The sequence below is a fragment of the Akebia trifoliata genome, chromosome 2 (genome assembly GCF_017979445.1).
Source record: "Akebia trifoliata isolate Shusen 1 chromosome 2, ASM1797944v1, whole genome shotgun sequence".
Classification (NCBI taxonomy): domain Eukaryota; kingdom Viridiplantae; phylum Streptophyta; class Magnoliopsida; order Ranunculales; family Lardizabalaceae; genus Akebia; species Akebia trifoliata.
Window position 1 is genome coordinate 7138006 of NC_141376.1, and position 19522 is coordinate 7157527.

Here is a 19522-nt window from a genome sequence, read left to right on the forward strand (position 1 = left end):
GCATTATTAAACCATTTTTTTTTTCTTTGTACCCCCTTTTAAGCTTCATGATGTAATTTTTTTATCCTAGAGAAAATCTGCTGTCTGGTTTTTCCAAAGATTTACATATCTCAAGTAGGACCCATTAAATGGTTCCCAATCATCTGCATACAATTATGGCGTCAAAATGATGTTATTGAGAAGGATAATTTGGTATTTGGATATCCAAAACACCATATTTCCCCAGAAAATGCTGGAGTACCACTACAATCGACATCAATTCTCACATTGCTGGTGTGGATGTATGTACGGAACCGTAGATGCTTTTCATCGAGATACAAGTGAAAAGATCTCGGTGAAAAGCATCTATGGCTATGTGTGCACCTCCACATCAGCAATGTGAATGCAAATCGATGTCAATTTTAATATTACTCCAGCATGATTCTATCGCCCCTTCATAATAATATTGGTGAAATTTTTTTTCACTTGGGTACAGAAGCTACCGCCCAAGGTGGGTAATAACTTGCTAAGTTGGTAGCCTTTAAAGACTTGGGAAAGCAACTTTGAGGTGTGGGTTGAAGTCCAGCTTACCCACCAAAAATAAAAAATTCAATTCAATTCAATAAAATCTCTGAGGGTAATACAACAGACCTAGGTTTAAATACCCATCTTAACCCCCAACAGCCTAGCCAAAAAATGAATAAAACCAACAGAATTTCTTGATGTAATGATACTTCTTTCAGGGTTAAAAGAATGAAAAAAAATGGATTTCTGTTTCAAGGGGAGACTTGACTCAAAAATTACATCTTTGTAGGGTCAATAAGGAACAACTTCACCACTTGCCCCCATCCTTAGGGACTCTGGAGGAAGATTTTGATTCAAGCAAGCTTCTTAGCACGACCATTGGAAGGGACAACATCCTCCTTTTTCGACCCTGAAGTTTCAGGTTTCCTTGCCCAAGCAGGAGCTCGATCTGGTTCATAGCGATAATCGTAAAAGAGTTCTTCTCCTGCACTTATTCGTTCCTTGGCAAATATGCCTACTCTGTGATCACCTGCTGCCATGATAACCTGACACCACATTGGAAAGAAACGGCAATTTGCTTCAAAATTTAAAATGGATTGATCAATCATATCGCATGTGAAAAAGAGATACCTTTGCATAGCAGTTTGGATCAGGGGAATGGTTTGCGAATTTCAATTTATCCCCCTTTCGATAGGCGTCAAGAACAAACTGCATCCAACAGAATTTTAAAATAAATAAAGAAGGATTTTTTTTTGGCACCAATAAGTAATCGTATCTGTGGAACATACCTGATCATTCAAATTAAAGAGAAATGATGAGTTTTCCCGATCATAGATCTTTCCACGCTTGTCAGCTTCTCGGTGTGAGATTAATTCTCCAGTATACTCCCCAAGGTATTCATGTTTGCCGACACTATTCTGAAGATCGAATGGAAGAGTACTTAGCAAGATGAAAACAAAGGAAATGAGCATTGTAACTGAAAATTACCTTCAGGAAAGCTCCCCAACCAGAGACATCAGATCTTCCGAGTAAGACCTGTACATAAATGTGAATCAAGCTTGAGTCCTAACCAAAATAACTCCAGTTAATTAGCTTTAACTCTGCTCTTCACAAGTCAGTTTTTCTAGCATGTTATTTGTTAGAGGAAAATCAATAACCAAACCTGGCCGGAAAAGTAATCCGAATATTAGGGTCTTGGATCTCTTCAATATGTTGGAATACGAACAGACACGACATGATAGGATGCTACCTTAAACTAACAAAACTTGGCAAGCAAAATGATGATACCGCATATCGAGCATAAATGGTGTGGTTATCTTCACTCAGAGTCAGGGAACTGATTACAAATAGGTTGTCTAGACTAGAGAAGCCAAGTATGTTAAAGTGGGACCCATGGATGCAAATGTAGGAACCATGCTTATGCATTGTACAAAGCCATCGGCATTGTTGAAAAGAGGCCCAAAGTTGGAAATGGAACCAAATGCTTATTCAGATTCAGATTTTAAGTAGCAGCATAAAACTCAAACGAAATCCATAGCGAATTGGACGGTTGCAAACCAAGGTGTAATAACGATTGCATGTACCAGAGGTAACTAGAAAGAAGGAAGAAATGAGAACCAAGGAAGATACAAAACCAGTAAATGATTTCAATGACATATCATACAGCACAAGAAATAAGACTTGGTATCAATAACCTACACCACAATTAAATTTGCTCAAATAAGTTGATAAGTAGATACAAAGATGATAAAGAGAGAGAAAGCAGGTGCTCAGTCGCTCAGACGCTCAAATAAGATGTCAAGTAGATGGGAAAAGTAAACTATAAATGAGTTGCTTACCTCAGTTTCACCACTCCTATTTATAGATTTTTCTACTTCTGTACAAAATGGTAAGTAGGTAATATTGCTATCCTACGTTGTGTAAAGATGTCAAGATGGCCCTCCTCTGGGGTGCACTTGTGAAGGCGCTCAGAGTTCAAATAAGATGTCAAGAAGTAGGCCATATGGGAAAACTAAATTATAAATGAGTTGCTTACCTTAGTTTCACCACTCCTATTTATAGATTTTTCTAGTTCTGTACAAAATGGTTAGTAGGTAATATTGCTATCCTACATTGTGTATATATCCAAAGATTGTGGGCAAGTGATTGGTTTGCATTTTAGATACAGCTCTTTCTCCATTAGCCACTATGTCCATCTAGCAGCAAGAGAGATCTCTGGTTAACAGTCCCAAAAATCACAGCATGAATGTTGGTCGTGCTGTTGATGAGAATCCATGCCTTACGAAACAGGGGTGCCCATCCTCATTGAATAATTGTTCTTCTGTCTTAGGATCTAGTATATGATCATTTGATCTCAACCCATTCCTAAGAGATCTTCCCTTTATCCATACTTGGGTCCAAGTGTTTCTATGGCGAGATGGTAAACAGAGTCAAAACACATCTCACGATATCTGATACTATTCCAATACTTACTGAGATGCGAAGTCTCTCCTTTTTTCTAAACTTCTTGGGGTGACATGAGTACAATTAAGATCTATAGTGTATATGTGGTACTCTAGACAAAAAAACAAAGTAAAAAAGTTTAATCTTCCAATATTTTATATTTTTTTTACGAGTATTGGAATTTTACCAAGGGAGAAAAGAAAGATTATGTGAGGCATAATAGGTCCATATGACCTACAACACTAATGACAAATTTTACAAAAGCTCTTTTAACACAAAAAATAATGCCATGATGGCCTTATTTTCCTGCAAAAAACATTATGTTTATTTCCTTCCAAATACTCCAAATCAAAGCAAAAAAGAAAGAAAATCTGCAAGATTAGGCCTCTAGGGGACAAAGCCATGATAGATCAGTACATAACACATCTCTAACAAAACTCGGCGTAGTCCAACAAATCTCAAAATAGGAAAAAAGGATTAACTTTTAGATCTTTTGGGCCAGATTGCAATGACCAAACATTCATCAAGCTAATCTTGCTAATGCACGGCAAAAGATCATTTTAATTGAAGAACTGTGAAATATCACTATTTAGTTACTTTGATCATCATCCTTCTCTATGCCTTGGACCAAATATTGAGGCCGGCAGCACAAGTCTTATTTCACCACTCAACTCTATCTAGAGTCATCTTCTATCAAGGCATAATTTTTTTTCTCCCTATCGTCTTTAAAGCTTTCTCATTAGCACCAACATTTGTCTCCATTGTTTATGCCCAAACCATCCCAATCAACTTTCCTTCATTTTATTTATTGTTGGGGCTATTCTTAAATTCCCGCAAACATACCTAATCTCTGATTTTGTCTCTACTAGTAGTAGGGTCTTACCATCCATCCACGGCAACATCCTCATTCATGCTTCAAAACTAGTCAACATTCAGTTCCATAAAACATAGATGGTTCTATTGGTGTCTTGTAAAACTTTTCCTTTAGTTTGATTGGTACACACCAATTGGATAATCCTTAAAACTGTCTCCACTTTAGCCACCCGACACTGGTTCCATGGTTACATCCACATCAACCTCTCTTATCTTTATGGATAATGAACTTGAACCACCGGGTGTGAGGATGTTTGACAACCCAAGTGTCTATAAATTAATATGATGTATTATAATATTAATATTAATATTGTATTATATAGTTGTATGTTAAGGAATGTGTTTCAGTCTATTTGTTACAGTAACATTAAAAAATAGAGACGAGACAATTTTAGGTTTAAACGTAAACGGTATGTAAACATAGCTTTCGACTTTGATTTAAACATATTTCAGACGCGAATTATGACTCAGCACTGAAGAACAAAATATCCACAACGTCGAGATCTACATAGTCACCAGAATATTTTGTTGAATCACCGAGAAAATTACTTAGAAAAAATTATTGGAATTTCGTAGAAATACGTAAAACCCAACTGCAAAGGTAGGAAACTTATAGTTTCAAATTCATAATATAATTTTCAATTAAATTTGTTTTATTTATATTTTGATTGTTAATTTTAAATTTATTATAATTTAAATTCAAAATCCATGCATGTAACTGTAAAATGGGTTGTTTTATATAATACATTAAGGTTAAAAAAAAATTTATGAATTTGGTTGAGTTACCGAAAAATCAATTCGAGACAAATTAAACTTCTAGGTATTTTCATAAGGTATTTGTTTCAAAATCTGAAAAATGGAAGTAATATTAATTGACGTTTTTGAAAATGTATTTTAAATGGAGAATATTTTATGAAAAATAGAAAGTTTAATTTTATTTGGAGTTGAGAATGAGTGTCGACTGGTTGGAATCAAGAATGAGATTTTCGATTGTACACGCTTGTGTTGATGAATTTCCAGGTTTAAAGTGTTTTTGAAAACCGTACAATATATGCATGAGATACAATTAGAATGGTAACCGTAGAACGGTGTATATGCATGTTTACTGCTTTATGATTTACTATTTTACATACACTGCTTCATATTTATAATTCTAGAATACCTAAAAACATCATCACACTCGCAAATTTGTTTTGATTTATTTTAAATAATTTTTGAAAGAAATATTATTATTTTTGTTATCCATTAAAGGGGTAATGAATATCTATACAATTAATCAATAGTTCTTTCCGAAAGCAACTAATTAATTTAAAATAATAGGAGTTTAATATTCTCTCCGATAATATAAAATACCACTTGAGAATACCATTGTACATACTATTCAGGAAATTCATATCTTATCTTTATTGAAAAATAATAAATTGTAATGTAAAGATGGTTTGCAGACAATTAAATTGATTGAAGACACATGTATACCACAAAGATAAGATAAAGTTAATTTGTCAAATGATCGTTTACACTTTATAATGGTTAAACGATTGATCTCCGTTAGGGATCAACGGTCAAACTGAGCCAAAAAACACGATCACTCAATTATGATAAATTGCCCGACCGATCATAAAATCAGGAACTAACGGTGAGTTCCACACAGGTTAAATATTGGAACTTCGATATACAAATTGATACTTTTGTAACGATCGTGAACCTCATTATTCTTATCATATACACCACCAGAATTGATATACTTATATATATTTATGTTTATTTTATTTTATTATGAGATGGAAAAATCTAGATCCTAAATCAAAGACATGACAATGTAGATCTCGACATCGTGAATATTTTGTTCTTCAGTATCGGGTCATAATTCACGCCCGAAATACGTTTAAATCAAAGACAAAGACTATGTATACGTATCACTCACGTTTAAACCCAAAATCGGTTCGTCTCTATTTTTTAATGTTATTGTAACAAATTGATTGAAACTCATTCCTTAACACACAACTATAGAATATAATATTAATATTATAATACATTATAATAATTAATAGATACATGGGTTACCAAACATCCTCACCCCCATATTTTATATAATATATTTGCCATAGGAATTTCTTATCTACTAATTATAATAACATCACGTCATATGAATGTCTTATCCTCCCATTGTTTCACTTACCTTTATACATCCACTCCCTCTCCAATTTCATTGACTACTATTACATCACAAGCAAATAAAAGAAACCCCATATATGTGACGACCCTTTGGTTGTCAATTTCATTTTTTCTCATCATTTTGATACTCACAAAAGGAGGAAAATCACAAAAATGAAGGGACCACTCCTTGAATACGCAAGTTTTATCTATCCATAACAAGTAGAAAGATATAGATTTTAGGATCAATCCCTAGTGTGTGCCAACCCATCATAAATCAAAACTCCCTTGTCCAACCACCACTTTTTCTCACATTAGTTACATGTCTTTCATAATGTTAATATATCCATTCAAGCCTCTCTTTATTTTCCTGATATGTACCAAATTAACTCTCTAGAGACTATCTTATGCTTCTTCGAAGTCAATAAAAACTTACGTAGATTCATCTCTCTTGCCCATTAGTTGTTTAAATGTTAAGATAATCTCAATGATTAAACTTCTTAACATGAAGCCAAAAAAAAAAAATTATGCAGTAGGGTCTCCCCATCCCCTTTGAAAATGGGTCTAATCCGGATGTGCCCTGCTACCAACAAATAAGCATTTGTGTAATCTAGGGTTTCATTCCTGATTCAGCAAAAATGAAGTAAAAGATTTAGATTTTGTAAATCAAATTAGTTGTTGTTTACTCAACAACACTGACAAACTTGTTTAGGGGAGTATGGGAATCAAACCCATTGTTAAATAATAGCACTACTACACTCATCAACACTGAACTAATTAGATGTACACCTTCGTATAAGCATGTGATAAACATGTGCACTCTTTCAAGTAGAGCCATAAAGTCTCTCTATTTGACCCTTAGGCTGGTGCCAAGGGACTAAACATCCAACTGCAGATACATATTGTTCTATATCATCATATTGTCAGAAAGATACTCTCCTTACGGAAGAAGAGTTAGATATTGTATTAAATTGAATGTTATAATGGGGTCAACGTCATTAATTTTAAAGATTATTAAATAATGATATTACAAGCAAAGAGATAAAAGGAATAAAGAAATAGAACACATCCCCATAAAGCATGCACCTTAGTCAAAAGTTGTCAAAAAGGCATGTATATGCCCCCTAAGGCATCAGCCTTTTCAATGTCTCTTTGAGTAAGAGGTAATCCTCTGAGGGAAAGAGAATTTCCCTGATACTCAAAGAGGCAGTGAAAAGGTTCACAGCTTATAGGACGCACACCTTTTGACTAAGGTATACACATTATGAGAATGTGTTGTATTTCTTTCTTTTTCTTGTAGCATCATCATTACATAATAGTCTTCATAACGATTAAGTCATCCATGTTATAACATTCAATTCACATACAATTTCCAACTACTCCTCTTCACTAGTTTTTGTTTGTTCCTATTTCTATTGTCCATCTGCCTTGAAACTACGTCTCTACTTCTTTTAGTATTGTAGTGGTAAAACTTTGGTCTATAGGAGCTAAGGAGATGAAAGAACTCAAGTCTATGAGAGCTACAGAGATATGTTTTTACTTAGAGTGGTTGTTGCACTCAAAAGTGCAGTTTTTTGTCCAAGGATTAAGACTTCAAAAATAAGTAACTATGGATGCAGTGTAATATAATTTGATTATAATGAATTGGGAATTGGACTTATCAAAAAAATAATAATGAATTGGGAATTGGGATTTGGGATTTGGGATTTGGGATTTGGATATTGAACGTTGCAATGTGACATTGTGACTCGTCATAATTCTTTTCCATTTTAGAGATTTTTTTTACTTCTCTTTTATCAAAATTTGTACCATATATTATTTGTCTACCTTTTATACGTAATTTGTATGTAAATTTAATTATTCATCAATTTAAAAATGCATGTGTGTAAGGTTTACACCTTAGACCTCAAGGCATTTCTCTTCACTCAGGAAGGATCTTCTACACTAATTTAAAATAAAATAAAAAACCACATAAAATGAAGAACATTGGCAGAGATTAGAACCATCGGCTAAAAACAAACAAAATTGGTGTAAAATATTACCCTTTGCTGTTGTTTGAGAAGAAGCTTCATATTCCTACACTCGTAATTATCACCTCTTTGGGAAGGGCCTCCAAAAGTACCATCGCCGCAACTGTGAGGACAATTCAAACAGCATAAATGAGGGAAACATAGACATCAAGTTCAGAGAACATATAAAAACTATGTAGGAGTTGCATTACTTAAATGTAATGTGGACATTTACAAAGAAAATCCAGTTTAAGGAATCAAATACCAGTTACCCCAAAGAACCAGAAAGCAAGGGCACAACAAGCGAAGAGTAAGGAATTTAAATGCATACAAACTTCATCATCCGCCCACCCATTTTTAATAAAAATGCAACCAAAAAACTCAAGTCTTCCCATTTACATCATCTATAACATACTACAACTCTACAAGAAAGAAATGCAAGTCTTTTGTGGGTTATTTTGATGTTTCCAGTAAGGAATCATATTGTTTGTTAGTGGGGATCATATGAAGTTTTGAGAGAGTCAACAATGTCGTCGTCGTCACCATCATCATTGAATCCTTAGGGATAATACTAATCAGCCATAATAAAACAACAACAAAAACGACAACAAAAGCAGCGGTGGCAGCAGCAGAAACAGTAGTAATAAGCTATTTGAGAATGTAGCAGGTGTGTCAATGACTTGAGCAACTGAAACCATGTCAAAGACCTAGAACCCAACAATTCACCAAATCCCAAATCACCACAGATAACAGACAATTGAAAGACCAAAAACTAAAGAGAGTTAGGCTTAGAATACAAGAGAAGATTTTGTCAACAATAACAGGAGAAATCAATAAAATTTTCCATACTGAATTCTTTAAAGTGGTACAATAAATTGGAGCACAAAAACAATTTTGAGATTATAAAGTCCAGGAGTTCATAAAGGATTAGCCGCTAGAAACCAACCTGACCCAGCAATTTCTACAAACGTCTGGATCACATTCTCTATCTGCAGCAAAGCATGGGCATTGACGACTTCGACATTGACTTTTAGCACAATGACAGCCTCTAAACCGATTCTTGCAACTCTTAGGACACCTACGTTGAGAAATAAAAATCAGTTGTGAGTATTGCTTACAAAATAAATCAAGTTAGTACCACGTAAGTGAAACATCATAAACAAAATAGACCATATATGGTTGGAAGTAGTAGATGATTCCTCATGGAACTCAAAACAGAAAAATGTATAATAGCGAAAATATCAAACTGAGTGGCTAGCCTAAAACATACTTGTGTGGATAATCACACATGCAAATCTTCGGCACTCAAATATTGAAGAGATGGTTTGCTTCGCTTACCATTAACTTGAATACTCATAATTATAAGCTATCCATTAGAAGAAGAAAAAAACCTCTATGAGTTCACTTGTATATTGTTTCATATGTTTTCTCTATCAGTTTCAGGATAAAAATCAGGAAATCAAAAATCTAGAAAAAGTACAGATATTTCAATAGTTTTTAGAATTTATAGTAATTGATTTAATAAAGAATAAGAAATGCTCACCCACAATACTTTTCGCAACAGGTACCATTTACAAGGCAAGTACACTGCTTTCCACAAGCAGTTTGGCAACTACAGGGGTTGTACTGTCGGCATGGCTGATCCTTCCTCTCAGTAATGCGTTTCCTAATTGAATGGTAACCAGCAGATTTCCAAGTATACTTCAAGCGACGAACCCGACCCCTCCTACGCACGTACCTTGATCTTGTTCGTAGTTCACTACCCTGAAATGCAATTAAAAAAGCCATTCACTGGGTTTATGACAAGAATGGTCCAATGCAAAATGCAAACAAGCATGGAAAGTATACTGACCATAGTATCATTGTAATCAGTCTTCAAATTGCCTTCAATGTGAAAATTTGTCCCGTCACCTGCTCTAGAGAATAGCTTATTTTCAGAGAAATTCATGTATTGAAAGATCTCCGCACATGTCTTCATTCCATTCAAAAGATTCCTGGCAATCAGACAGCTGTCCAGACAAACAAAAGAACCCTTGTTAGATGCATGGCCACAGTCATGACTGGGTCAAAAATCTGCGTAAAACGCGTTGGAAGCCAATTTCTTATGTAGGGTTAAACCTATCAAAGTAAATAATTATTATTATTTTTTTATTGTTGTTGTTAATATTATTATTTAGTGCAAAACCATGATACATAGAATTGAGCAATTACAAACATGTAACGTAGGTCTAGGCCACATCATAATACAATCAAGAATAAGAAAACAGATAAATTGTAAAATCAATGTGAACAGAATTCCCCATAAAACCTAATCATCCCTTCTTTTACAAGTGCATCTCAACAAGCTTTAAGAAAAGGTAATATTGCAATCATGCATATTAGGGATCTACCCAACCTGAAAATAAAAATATCCAACTCAATATGAACCAATATATATATTTATAGAGGGGCGTTCGGCTGATCAAACACTGCCAAAACTGTTGTCCTATGTGGCTTAAAAGTTTCGGATTGGGCAGATTTTTTTTTGTGAGGATAATCTCTATGGTGAGCATGGTTTTTAAACTCGTCCGAGACCGAGACGTATCGTCCGAGTTAACTCGGTATCGGAGCCTAATGAGACTAACTCACAATGTATCATGAGACGACTGCGTATCGTGAGATAAGCGAATCGTCTCAGACAATATTTTCGAAAAACTTAGGTGATACGAACGAGATGAACAAGACAGCGCAGATTTTGTTTTAACTCGCGAGATAAACGAGTTGTATCGGACTAGATTTTCAAAATCTCGTCCGAGTTAACCGAGTTTTGCCTCAATCTTCAATTATTTCACCCCCAAATCAATTTTCCTCCATTATTTCTTCATCTTCTCCACCAAGTGAACAACCAAGTTTTATTTTATTTTATATTTTTTTGAAGATCTTCATGCCATGCCTTCAAATATTTAAAAACATTCTTACAAGCAACATCAATGTGCAAACATTTATGGATTGCATGCTTTGTTTCTAGAATGTAAACATGTAATATATTCCACAGGGCCAGAAATGCCATTTAAAGAAGCATGACAAACAACACTGCATCTGTGATTGTTCATCCATCAACACAATAAACACTTTTTTTAGAAAAAAATATGGAAATCGATTTATTTTGATAGGTATATTATGATTTTTTTTAATTTTATATATTTTTTTTGGGTTTATTTTTTAATAGGAATCATTTCTGAATTTTTCAGATTTTTTAAATGATTAAAAACCATTGTCTCAATGTCGAACGAGACGAGACGTATCGTCCGAGTCAACTCGGTATCAGAGCTGAACGAGACGAGACCAAATACCAAGTTTAAAAACCATGATGGTGAGGAGATCATCCTCACCAAAAATCAGCTGAATCTGAAATTGCTAAGTTCATCAAAAGTGGTTTACAAATTTTCAGTAAAAAATTGATGGTTCACAATTCTAAACCACTTTTGATGGACTTAGAAATTTCAGATTTGGCTGATTTTTGTGAGGATGATCTCTACGAAAACATTTTGGGCGGCATTTGGTCATTCCTATGTCGGTCAGCTGAACGCCACCCATATATCTATATGCATATATATATTATAAAACTGGTTGTCTCCAGCAAAAATGGAATGCACTGACCTATTTCTTCCAAAGATCTCTACGCCTTTGGTGAAAAGGCTCTTCTCAATAGTTCTCCAAGATTTACTACCTTCATGCTTACAGATGTTTTCATCAACGAACTCCTCTTTCTTTGAAGTGTCCTCAACAACAATCGTGAGCGGGTCCTTAATAATCTCATTAGATGGTTCATCATGTACATCAACCATGGGCATTTTGCTGACGTTTCCCTTACCTAGTAATTCCTTCTTCTTAGATTTTCTAGATGTTGGAGATTTTACTTTATGTTGTGAAGATGAACTGGCGTCCTCGTTATCCTTTCGTGAATTAGACCTAAGCTTCATATCTCTTGGCCAAGGGCATCCACTAACAACTGAATCAGAATCAGACGCTGCCATTTTCTTCTGTCTCTTCCGCATACAAACAAGAACACGTTCAGCAACTCGCTTGCTATTTCTCTTACGAACTCCGCATTTACCAACGAGTTTGTTCTTGGAGGGTGATGAAGAATGTTGAATCGAACTATTGTCCTGCCGAGGTCTTATCTCTGACTCACTGCTTTCTGATATATTTCTTGCATTGGAAGAAGCACTTTCACTCTGGTTAGACTTGGATTTCCTTCCAACAGCTTTCTTTCTAGGCGGTACCTGATCCCCAGCACTACCAGATGAAGGGATTGGTTTTTCTTCAGAACCATTAGGTATGGAAGAGCTCGCCATAGCTATGCTTTCTGACTTAAGAGCCTGATACATAAGTCAATTTGAAGCTTTAAAAAAAAAACGGGACAAATATAATACTAGGAGTTTATTGTACTAACTTCACGATCAAATTCACTGTATACCCAACATATTGAATACATACCAATTGATAGCAATGAGTGCCACACGGTACTTTTTCCTCATTTGAAGGATTCCATGGAAGTAGTTTCTCAGCCTGATATTAAACGAATACATGAAAAAACTAAATACTTGAAGCATTTAGATAATGTCATTTAATGGTACTATTTCCTCATTTGAAGGATTCCATGGAAGTAGTTTCTCAGCCTGATATTAAACGAATACATGAAAAAACTAAATACTTGAAGCATTTAGATAATGTCATTTAAAGACACATCAACTTACAGGAAAAACAAGATCCTGAGAACATCCATGTAATCTACAGTCAAACACCTGGCATATTAAAAAAGGAAGTGAATCAGAAACCTATTATTAGAACAAAACGCTGCAGAGATTAAAGAATTCAGAAAAAAAGAAAAACAAAAAGAATGCATAGTTAGAGAACTGGTGCATACAAGACATCGTCGACAGAATAGATTGTCAAAAGAATCCAGAGCTGCATCTAGATCCTTGTCAAAAAATGCGTCCTCCAGTCGTGGGCCGTCTTCAGTATCCCCCTTTTTAGAACAGGGGTCGGCTTTCTCCCCCTTCTGAAGTATTTCATATCTTGCCTGTATAAGATGTTTGATGTTGGTTCATACCTCTGTAAAGCCAGCAAAAAAAAAGAATGGGAAACAGCTGGACCAAAGTTCACACTGTGACCAGTTCTTACCAGACGAATGGAGAATTATAAAGTGGGAGAGAAAATAAGAATCATAATATGCATCAATGATCAAACGAGGTAGCCTCGAGGCTGTCAAGGCTTATGCCTTGAAGTGCGTTGCAGGTATATAGCTTCCAAGGTAAGCCCCGGGACAGTAGAGTGAGGCTATAGTCTCAACAGGTCAAGGTGTATAGCCTCAATGCTACAATGGTGGCCCAACCCAACTTTTCAAGTGATTTTTTTTATTTTGCTATCTATATAAAATACAACCCCCCCCCCCCCCAAATCTTAACCAAAAATGAACTTAAAGGTCTATGTTTTTAAACTCTGCTCTCATTTTATTTAGAGAAATCACAGATCTAGCTCTCAAGCCCATTTTTTTTTATAAGTAAATAATTTATTGAAAGGAGGACAAGGAGTCCTCGAGAAAAGGACAGGAAAGAAGAAAAAGCAACTACTCCCTAATTACATTTTCCCATCTAAACAAGAAATCTTCAAAAAACCCAGCCCCTAATTTCTGCTTGCACCAATAAAACAAGAAGCCGAGGATACTAAAAATTAGCTCCAAAGTATTGCTCTCTTTGCCATCGAACGTGAGCATATTCCTCTATTTCCACAGACCCCAACAAATTGTGAAGGGTGTTAACGTCCACAGAATCTTTAACCTACCAGAAAGGGAAGGAGGCTTCCAACCGAACAAAAGAGACATAACCGAGCAAGGATGAAACTATGAAACCTTAAACAAAGAGAAGAAAAAAGACCACATGCCCCAAGCCACATTGCAATGAATAAGAATATGTTCCACAGACTCCCCACTCAATTTACACATGCAACAATAATCAATCAACACAAAACCCTTACGCTTTAGAAGATCGATCGTGGGAAGTCTATTCAAGGCCGCCAATCACATGAAGAAAGACGCTTTTGTAGGCACCTTTGAAAACCAAACGGTTGAGTAGGGAAAACAGATACGACTTGACAGAAAAGTGAGCATTGCTACTCCCTTTCCAAATCCAGCGATCTGCCCTATCCAGCGAAGGACCCGTGGAGGCTAACAAGTTAATAATAGAGATGGCGTCCTCAATTTCTCAATCTTCTTATAAGACCAAGATCCCAAGACACACCCCTTTCATTGGGAACCACAAAGCAAAAACATTTATTTCTTCATGGATAAAGAGTACAAACCTAGGAACAAGAGATGTAAAGGAGTCTCGATGCATCAACACTCCTCCAAAAAACGAATACAATCACCTCTTCCCACTTCATACCAAATATGCTCAAAGCTCACTAACCCCCCCCCCCCCCCCCCAACACACACACACACACAACGCTCTATTCACAAATCTAAACCTCCTAATACCCAGACCTCTCAAGTTTTTAGGCCAACACACAACATTCCAATTCACAAGATGAAGTTTGCTATTACTCGTTCTATCGGAATACTTGACAGAGTACTTATAGCTCTCGAGCCCTAGATTTCTCAACTTGAGAGATTACAAGCAACTAAACAAAATTTTGGGTGAATTTTTTAGGTTAAGTACTTGTAAATATGGCTTTTTGTCTTGTTTACAAAATATGAGGAATGTTTTTCTTTTGTTTCTTTGTTGTTTCGTCTTGTGATTCCCCTTTGTTATTTGTTAAAAGATAGTGAGAGTTAGGTTTTGAAACTTTAGGAATTTCAGTCATTTGGTATTGTTTGCTTGTTACTTGTTAGAGAATGGAATTTGGCATGCTATTTGAATATTTGATTTATAATTTAAGATTTTATGGTTGATACATATTTTTAAGGAATGAATCGTGTCGATGATACAGTAACATCAGCTGTGTTGCTTGAAAGAGTCACCTGGCAAAGGTAAATCATAAGAAAAGAAGAGCTACAATGTTGAAGTGCCAAGTTAGCCAAGTTGGTAAGATGTTTGGAGTGGTGTTCCCACGTCCTAGGTTCAAACCCCCTAAAACCCAACTTCACCTTGCTAGCCACCACCCTTTACCTAAAAAAAAAAATTATACTCATCTTGATTTCCCTTTATTTCTATGATGAGTTCATTCTAAAGTTACGATTTTAGAATTTTTTGAGCATTTTAAAAATCTGAGGCTTATGCCTCGCCTAGTCTCACATAAGCAGGCCTCCTAAACTGCGCTGCTAGCCTTTCTAAACAATACTTTGCATAAATACAAAACTAGTAAACATCATTTCACAGACCTGTATAACATTGACATATCATAAGAAGCATACCTTGATTTCACAAGGTCTTCTGGAAAAACATTGTGCCAGTGAATCCAGCACTGCATCAGATAAACCAACTTCTTGGATGGTCATCCTGCCATATTACATAAAAAGCACACTTAAGTATCTTATGATTGCAACAACAACAATGATCATGATAAGAATGGGCTCGGACCCCTAGCTCAAATGGTTAACATAATATAATGCAACTTTGGGGGGTCATGGGTTCAAGTCCAGCTCATCCATCAATAATTATAATTATAATAATAAGCGTTATCCTAATTATATGGGATTGGTATAAAAGAGAGGGTACTATATGGGGATTGGCAAAACAAAACATGTTCATCCATTCAATTCGATCTAGAACCATGTCTTCCATTTAGACACATGTCCTCCTAATCTTTCTCACTACTTCAATCCATATCCTTTTCAGCCTTTCCATCCCTCCTTTATAGCCTTCCATCTCACTAGTGCAACCATTGGTCTTCATTGCAAATGACCAAACCATCTCTCAATTGTCTGTCCTTCATTTAATCAAACCTTAACAGTTACTTTTTATTTCACCATCATTTTCAAAAGCAGGCAAATTGACTCAAATCAGACAAGCAATTAGACCAAGCCACAAGCCATAGTTTCTGAACTTGGGCAACGCTACAAGTCCAAAAGATGCAATGAGACCTACCCCAAGCTACTTTATAAGGGACATATCACATATATAAGATTAATAAAAGAATTATAATTCTAGTCTAGAAGAGTATGCTGATGGCTTATTGTAGAGCATACGGAATGCTTAAAACAAAGTCAAACACGAAATATGCATTAAACTTTACAGACACTTAGCAAAACAATTAATAGTGAATGCGACAAAGTTCTAAGCCAAAAAATGAATAGAAGAAAGAATAAACAAGCATATAATTCACAAGTATAAGGTTAATACCAACCGAAGAATATAATCTTCACAATCCCCGAATTCTTTTTTGTCTTCATCATCCTCAACAATTTCTTCCTCGCTATCACTGCAAATTAGAGCTTCCCCACCATTTTGATCATAGTAAATCCTCCTTCGGCCAACCACGGACTGATCCTCTGTCATTCTTTGGTTTCTGCACCAGTTCAATAACAATCACTCACATCTACACCTCTAGTAGAAGCTCAAATGTATGTAGAACAAAAATTGAAATTTTCAAAATAACTCTAAACAATCAAAAAGTAAAAAAATATTCAAACCTTAAAACCAACTGTGCACACAAAAAATTAAACAATTAGTTTGTCAAATGAAAAGGGCCATAATGCAAAAGGCTTCTCATGCAGAAACTGATACCTATCCAAGAAAATCCATGTAGTGTACGGGGGAAGCTTTTCCACTTCGGCAAGCTTGATGGGGCGAATAACATTCTTTACTCCAAAACTAGTCCCTAAAAGAACAGCTGATGAGGCATGACCATCTTCTTCACACCCAACGCTTTCCTTTTCTCCATTACTTAACTCGGAACCATTTAGCATACAAACTGCATCTTGTTGCCTCTTTGTCAATAAATCTACATTTTTATCGGCATCACTTATTGCGCTGTTTCTTCTCGACTTTGATAATATATAATTCTGACTTGTAATACCAATCAGCTTTTGCCTGTTTTCTTCAATTTTTTTCTGAAAAAAATAGAGAAATTCCGTAAATCTACTTAATTGTGAGATCTCAAACCGCATTATAACTAAAACAATAATATCAGTAGATACCATGAGAATGTACCTTTATAGAAACGCATCGGTCGGCATAAACTTTTTTCTTCAAAGAATCGATAACAGATAGAATATCACCAGACCCACGACTTGTTTCTTGCAATTCTACCATCTGCATAAAAAAAAGGCAAAAATTGGAACAATTTATAGATTATGACGAATGTAGATAAAGATCAGCTTTCAAAGTGTCCGATTCATGCGTAAACTTGGATCTATAACATGAAATGTATAAATTTTAAACCCTTCGAATGGTTCTTATGGCTACTTGGTGATCATTTCTTCCAACAAATTATAATCTTTCTTCGTCCACGATTAAAAATGTTCGAAGGTCCGATCTAGAGTCGCATTACATGCCGCAGATAGAGACAAAGATAAACTCTTTTGCATAGGTCCTTGTAGACGAAATACTCGATTCACTAAAAAAATAAAAACCCGGGAATGCCCTCTAGAGGACAAACACTGTAACCACGGAATTGCAGTGAAAATAGAAGAAGAATGGAAGGGCATTTAGGTCAAATAACAATAAAAAAGGAGTAGAATACCTGGGGAGGATCCTTGTGATTGGACGGCTCTGAAGATCTAATCGCTGAAGCAGAAGGGGTAGCCATTGAGGGGGTTTAGTTCGAATGTGAATCCATGCAGGACGAGAGAGTAGGTTTTGGTCTTGAAACCCTAATGTGGGGATGGAGAAGGAGAGAGGGGACAAAGCAAAGGGCGCTCTCCGCCGCTCGAGGAATTTTTAGTTTTAAAAGAAATAAAAGTAATAAACAAGCACACCACGCGTTGTTTGTTGAACGAGAATTGTACACAACAACGACAACACGCAATGGGGGGAAAGAGCAAAAACGGTCCCTTTTGAAATCTCTTATTAGTCTATTTCTAGTACATTATGTATGTACCTTTTCTGTATGTATTTTCTTCTAAATTATTATTAGAAACATAATAATTATTATTATTATTAGAGTTCGCCCCAAATTACCAAGCATCATCTTTGGGTTTACCCAAAATATAAAAGAAGAAAGGTGATACATAAAATTGAAGGCATATACCTAAAAAGGGAGTAGTTGAAAATTAAGGGTGGTTGTTGAAAAGTAAAAGGTAATAAAGTTGAAAATTATCATTACGATGTATACAAGATTAAAGTTGAATCTCTTTTCATGTGAATATAAACATTGGAAAAGACACGTATTGTATTTTATTAAATAGACTTGGGGCTTAAGGGGGAAAAAAAATATAATAAAATTATAAGGGTATTATTGAAAAAGATGGAGGATAGGAAATACACTAAAGTTGATGGAAGAAAATAAAAGACAATAAAATGGTGTTGTTTGAAACACATTCATTTGTCTTGATCTTTATGCACTATAAGATTGTATCTGAATGGAGTCCATCATTGTGTTTTATTATATAGATTAAAGTTTGCTCGTACAATTTTTTTTTTGTTAAAAGGGTAAAAGAGAAAATATATTAAAATATTATTAAAAATAAGGGAATAGAGGAAAGACAATAAGTTAGAAAGGTTATCTTGAAAATAATGAGAAAATAAATGACAATAAAGTGAGGTTGTATGGACCCCATTCTTTTGTCTTAATATACATCCTTACAAAATTGTGGTAGAGTGGGGTCCATCGTTGTGTTTTATTATATAAATTATTTCTAAAAATAAAGAGAAATCATATTTATAATTAGATTTATTGTATTTAGTAAGTTTTTGGACTCTTGGAAACTTCAAATTTTATATTTTAGAGTTATTAACTTCTTATTATAGGAAGATTTGATCCATCCAATGAATAAAGAGAAATTCTACAGTAATGGAATTTTACTTATACCACCCCAATGTTGAAAGTAGATCATGGTTCAAATCTCAATTTGACGTTCTGTCCCATTCATGGACAAGACCAAATTGTCTTAAACAAGTCATCTAGTCTCGTACAAGATAAATAATTTAGCTCGATTTACAATTATTTGTATATATGGGAAAACAATTATATTTGTTTTGGAAAATATGATAGATTAGAAGATGCTTAGTCATAAAAACATATTTTATTTGAATAATATATATATATATATATATATAGTAAAAATACAAAATCCCAATTGACGCAATTGAATTTGATTGACTCAATTGAATTTTTCAAAATATTATTCGAGTCATTTTGATTGTCAAACGAGACAATGTGCAAGATTATAAACATTAAATATTTGCATCATCCGTGAACGATACCCAATTTTGAAACCATTAATTAAATAGATTTCAAGTATTTGGGAAGGATTCAAAAAAATATTATCCTCATTAGGTTAAAAATGAAAAAATAATAAAATTAGAAAGATATTATTAAAAATCTATGAGGTTAAGAAAGTAAAAGAGGAAATATAATAAAAGTGGAGATGTATTATAAAGAAAGTGGGAAAAGATGAA

General features: G+C 34.8%; 1 protein-coding gene across 1 annotated transcript; it reads right to left on the bottom strand.

Moving 5' to 3' along the window:
- Window positions 1–65: 65 nt before the first annotated feature.
- CLF (SET domain-containing protein) lies at window positions 66–17895 on the bottom strand. Its single transcript, XM_086426482.1, has 17 exons — window positions 17646–17895; window positions 17114–17215; window positions 16688–17013; window positions 16308–16469; window positions 15376–15460; window positions 12892–13047; window positions 12722–12769; window positions 12462–12533; window positions 11622–12343; window positions 9835–9991; window positions 9526–9746; window positions 8929–9060; window positions 8016–8106; window positions 1492–1539; window positions 1293–1421; window positions 1135–1212; window positions 66–1049 (listed from the first exon to the last, which is right to left on the bottom strand). Exons 1-17 carry the CDS (start codon window positions 17709–17711, stop codon window positions 858–860), a joined length of 2787 nt encoding a protein of 928 aa, XP_086282608.1. The 5' UTR covers window positions 17712–17895; the 3' UTR covers window positions 66–857.
- Between the last annotated feature and the right edge of the window lie 1627 nt (window positions 17896–19522).

Coding starts and splice junctions, on each gene's coding strand:
- CLF (XM_086426482.1), bottom strand. CDS start 17,711: ATGGCTACCCCTTCTGCTTCAGCGATTAGATCTTCAGAGCCGTCCAAT. Junction 16,470..16,687: donor ACATGGATTTTCTTGGATAG/GTATCAGTTTCT, acceptor GAACTGGTGCAG/AAACCAAAGAATGACAGAGG. Junction 1,422..1,491: donor GTTGGGGAGCTTTCCTGAAG/GTAATTTTCAGT, acceptor TTCGATCTTCAG/AATAGTGTCGGCAAACATGA.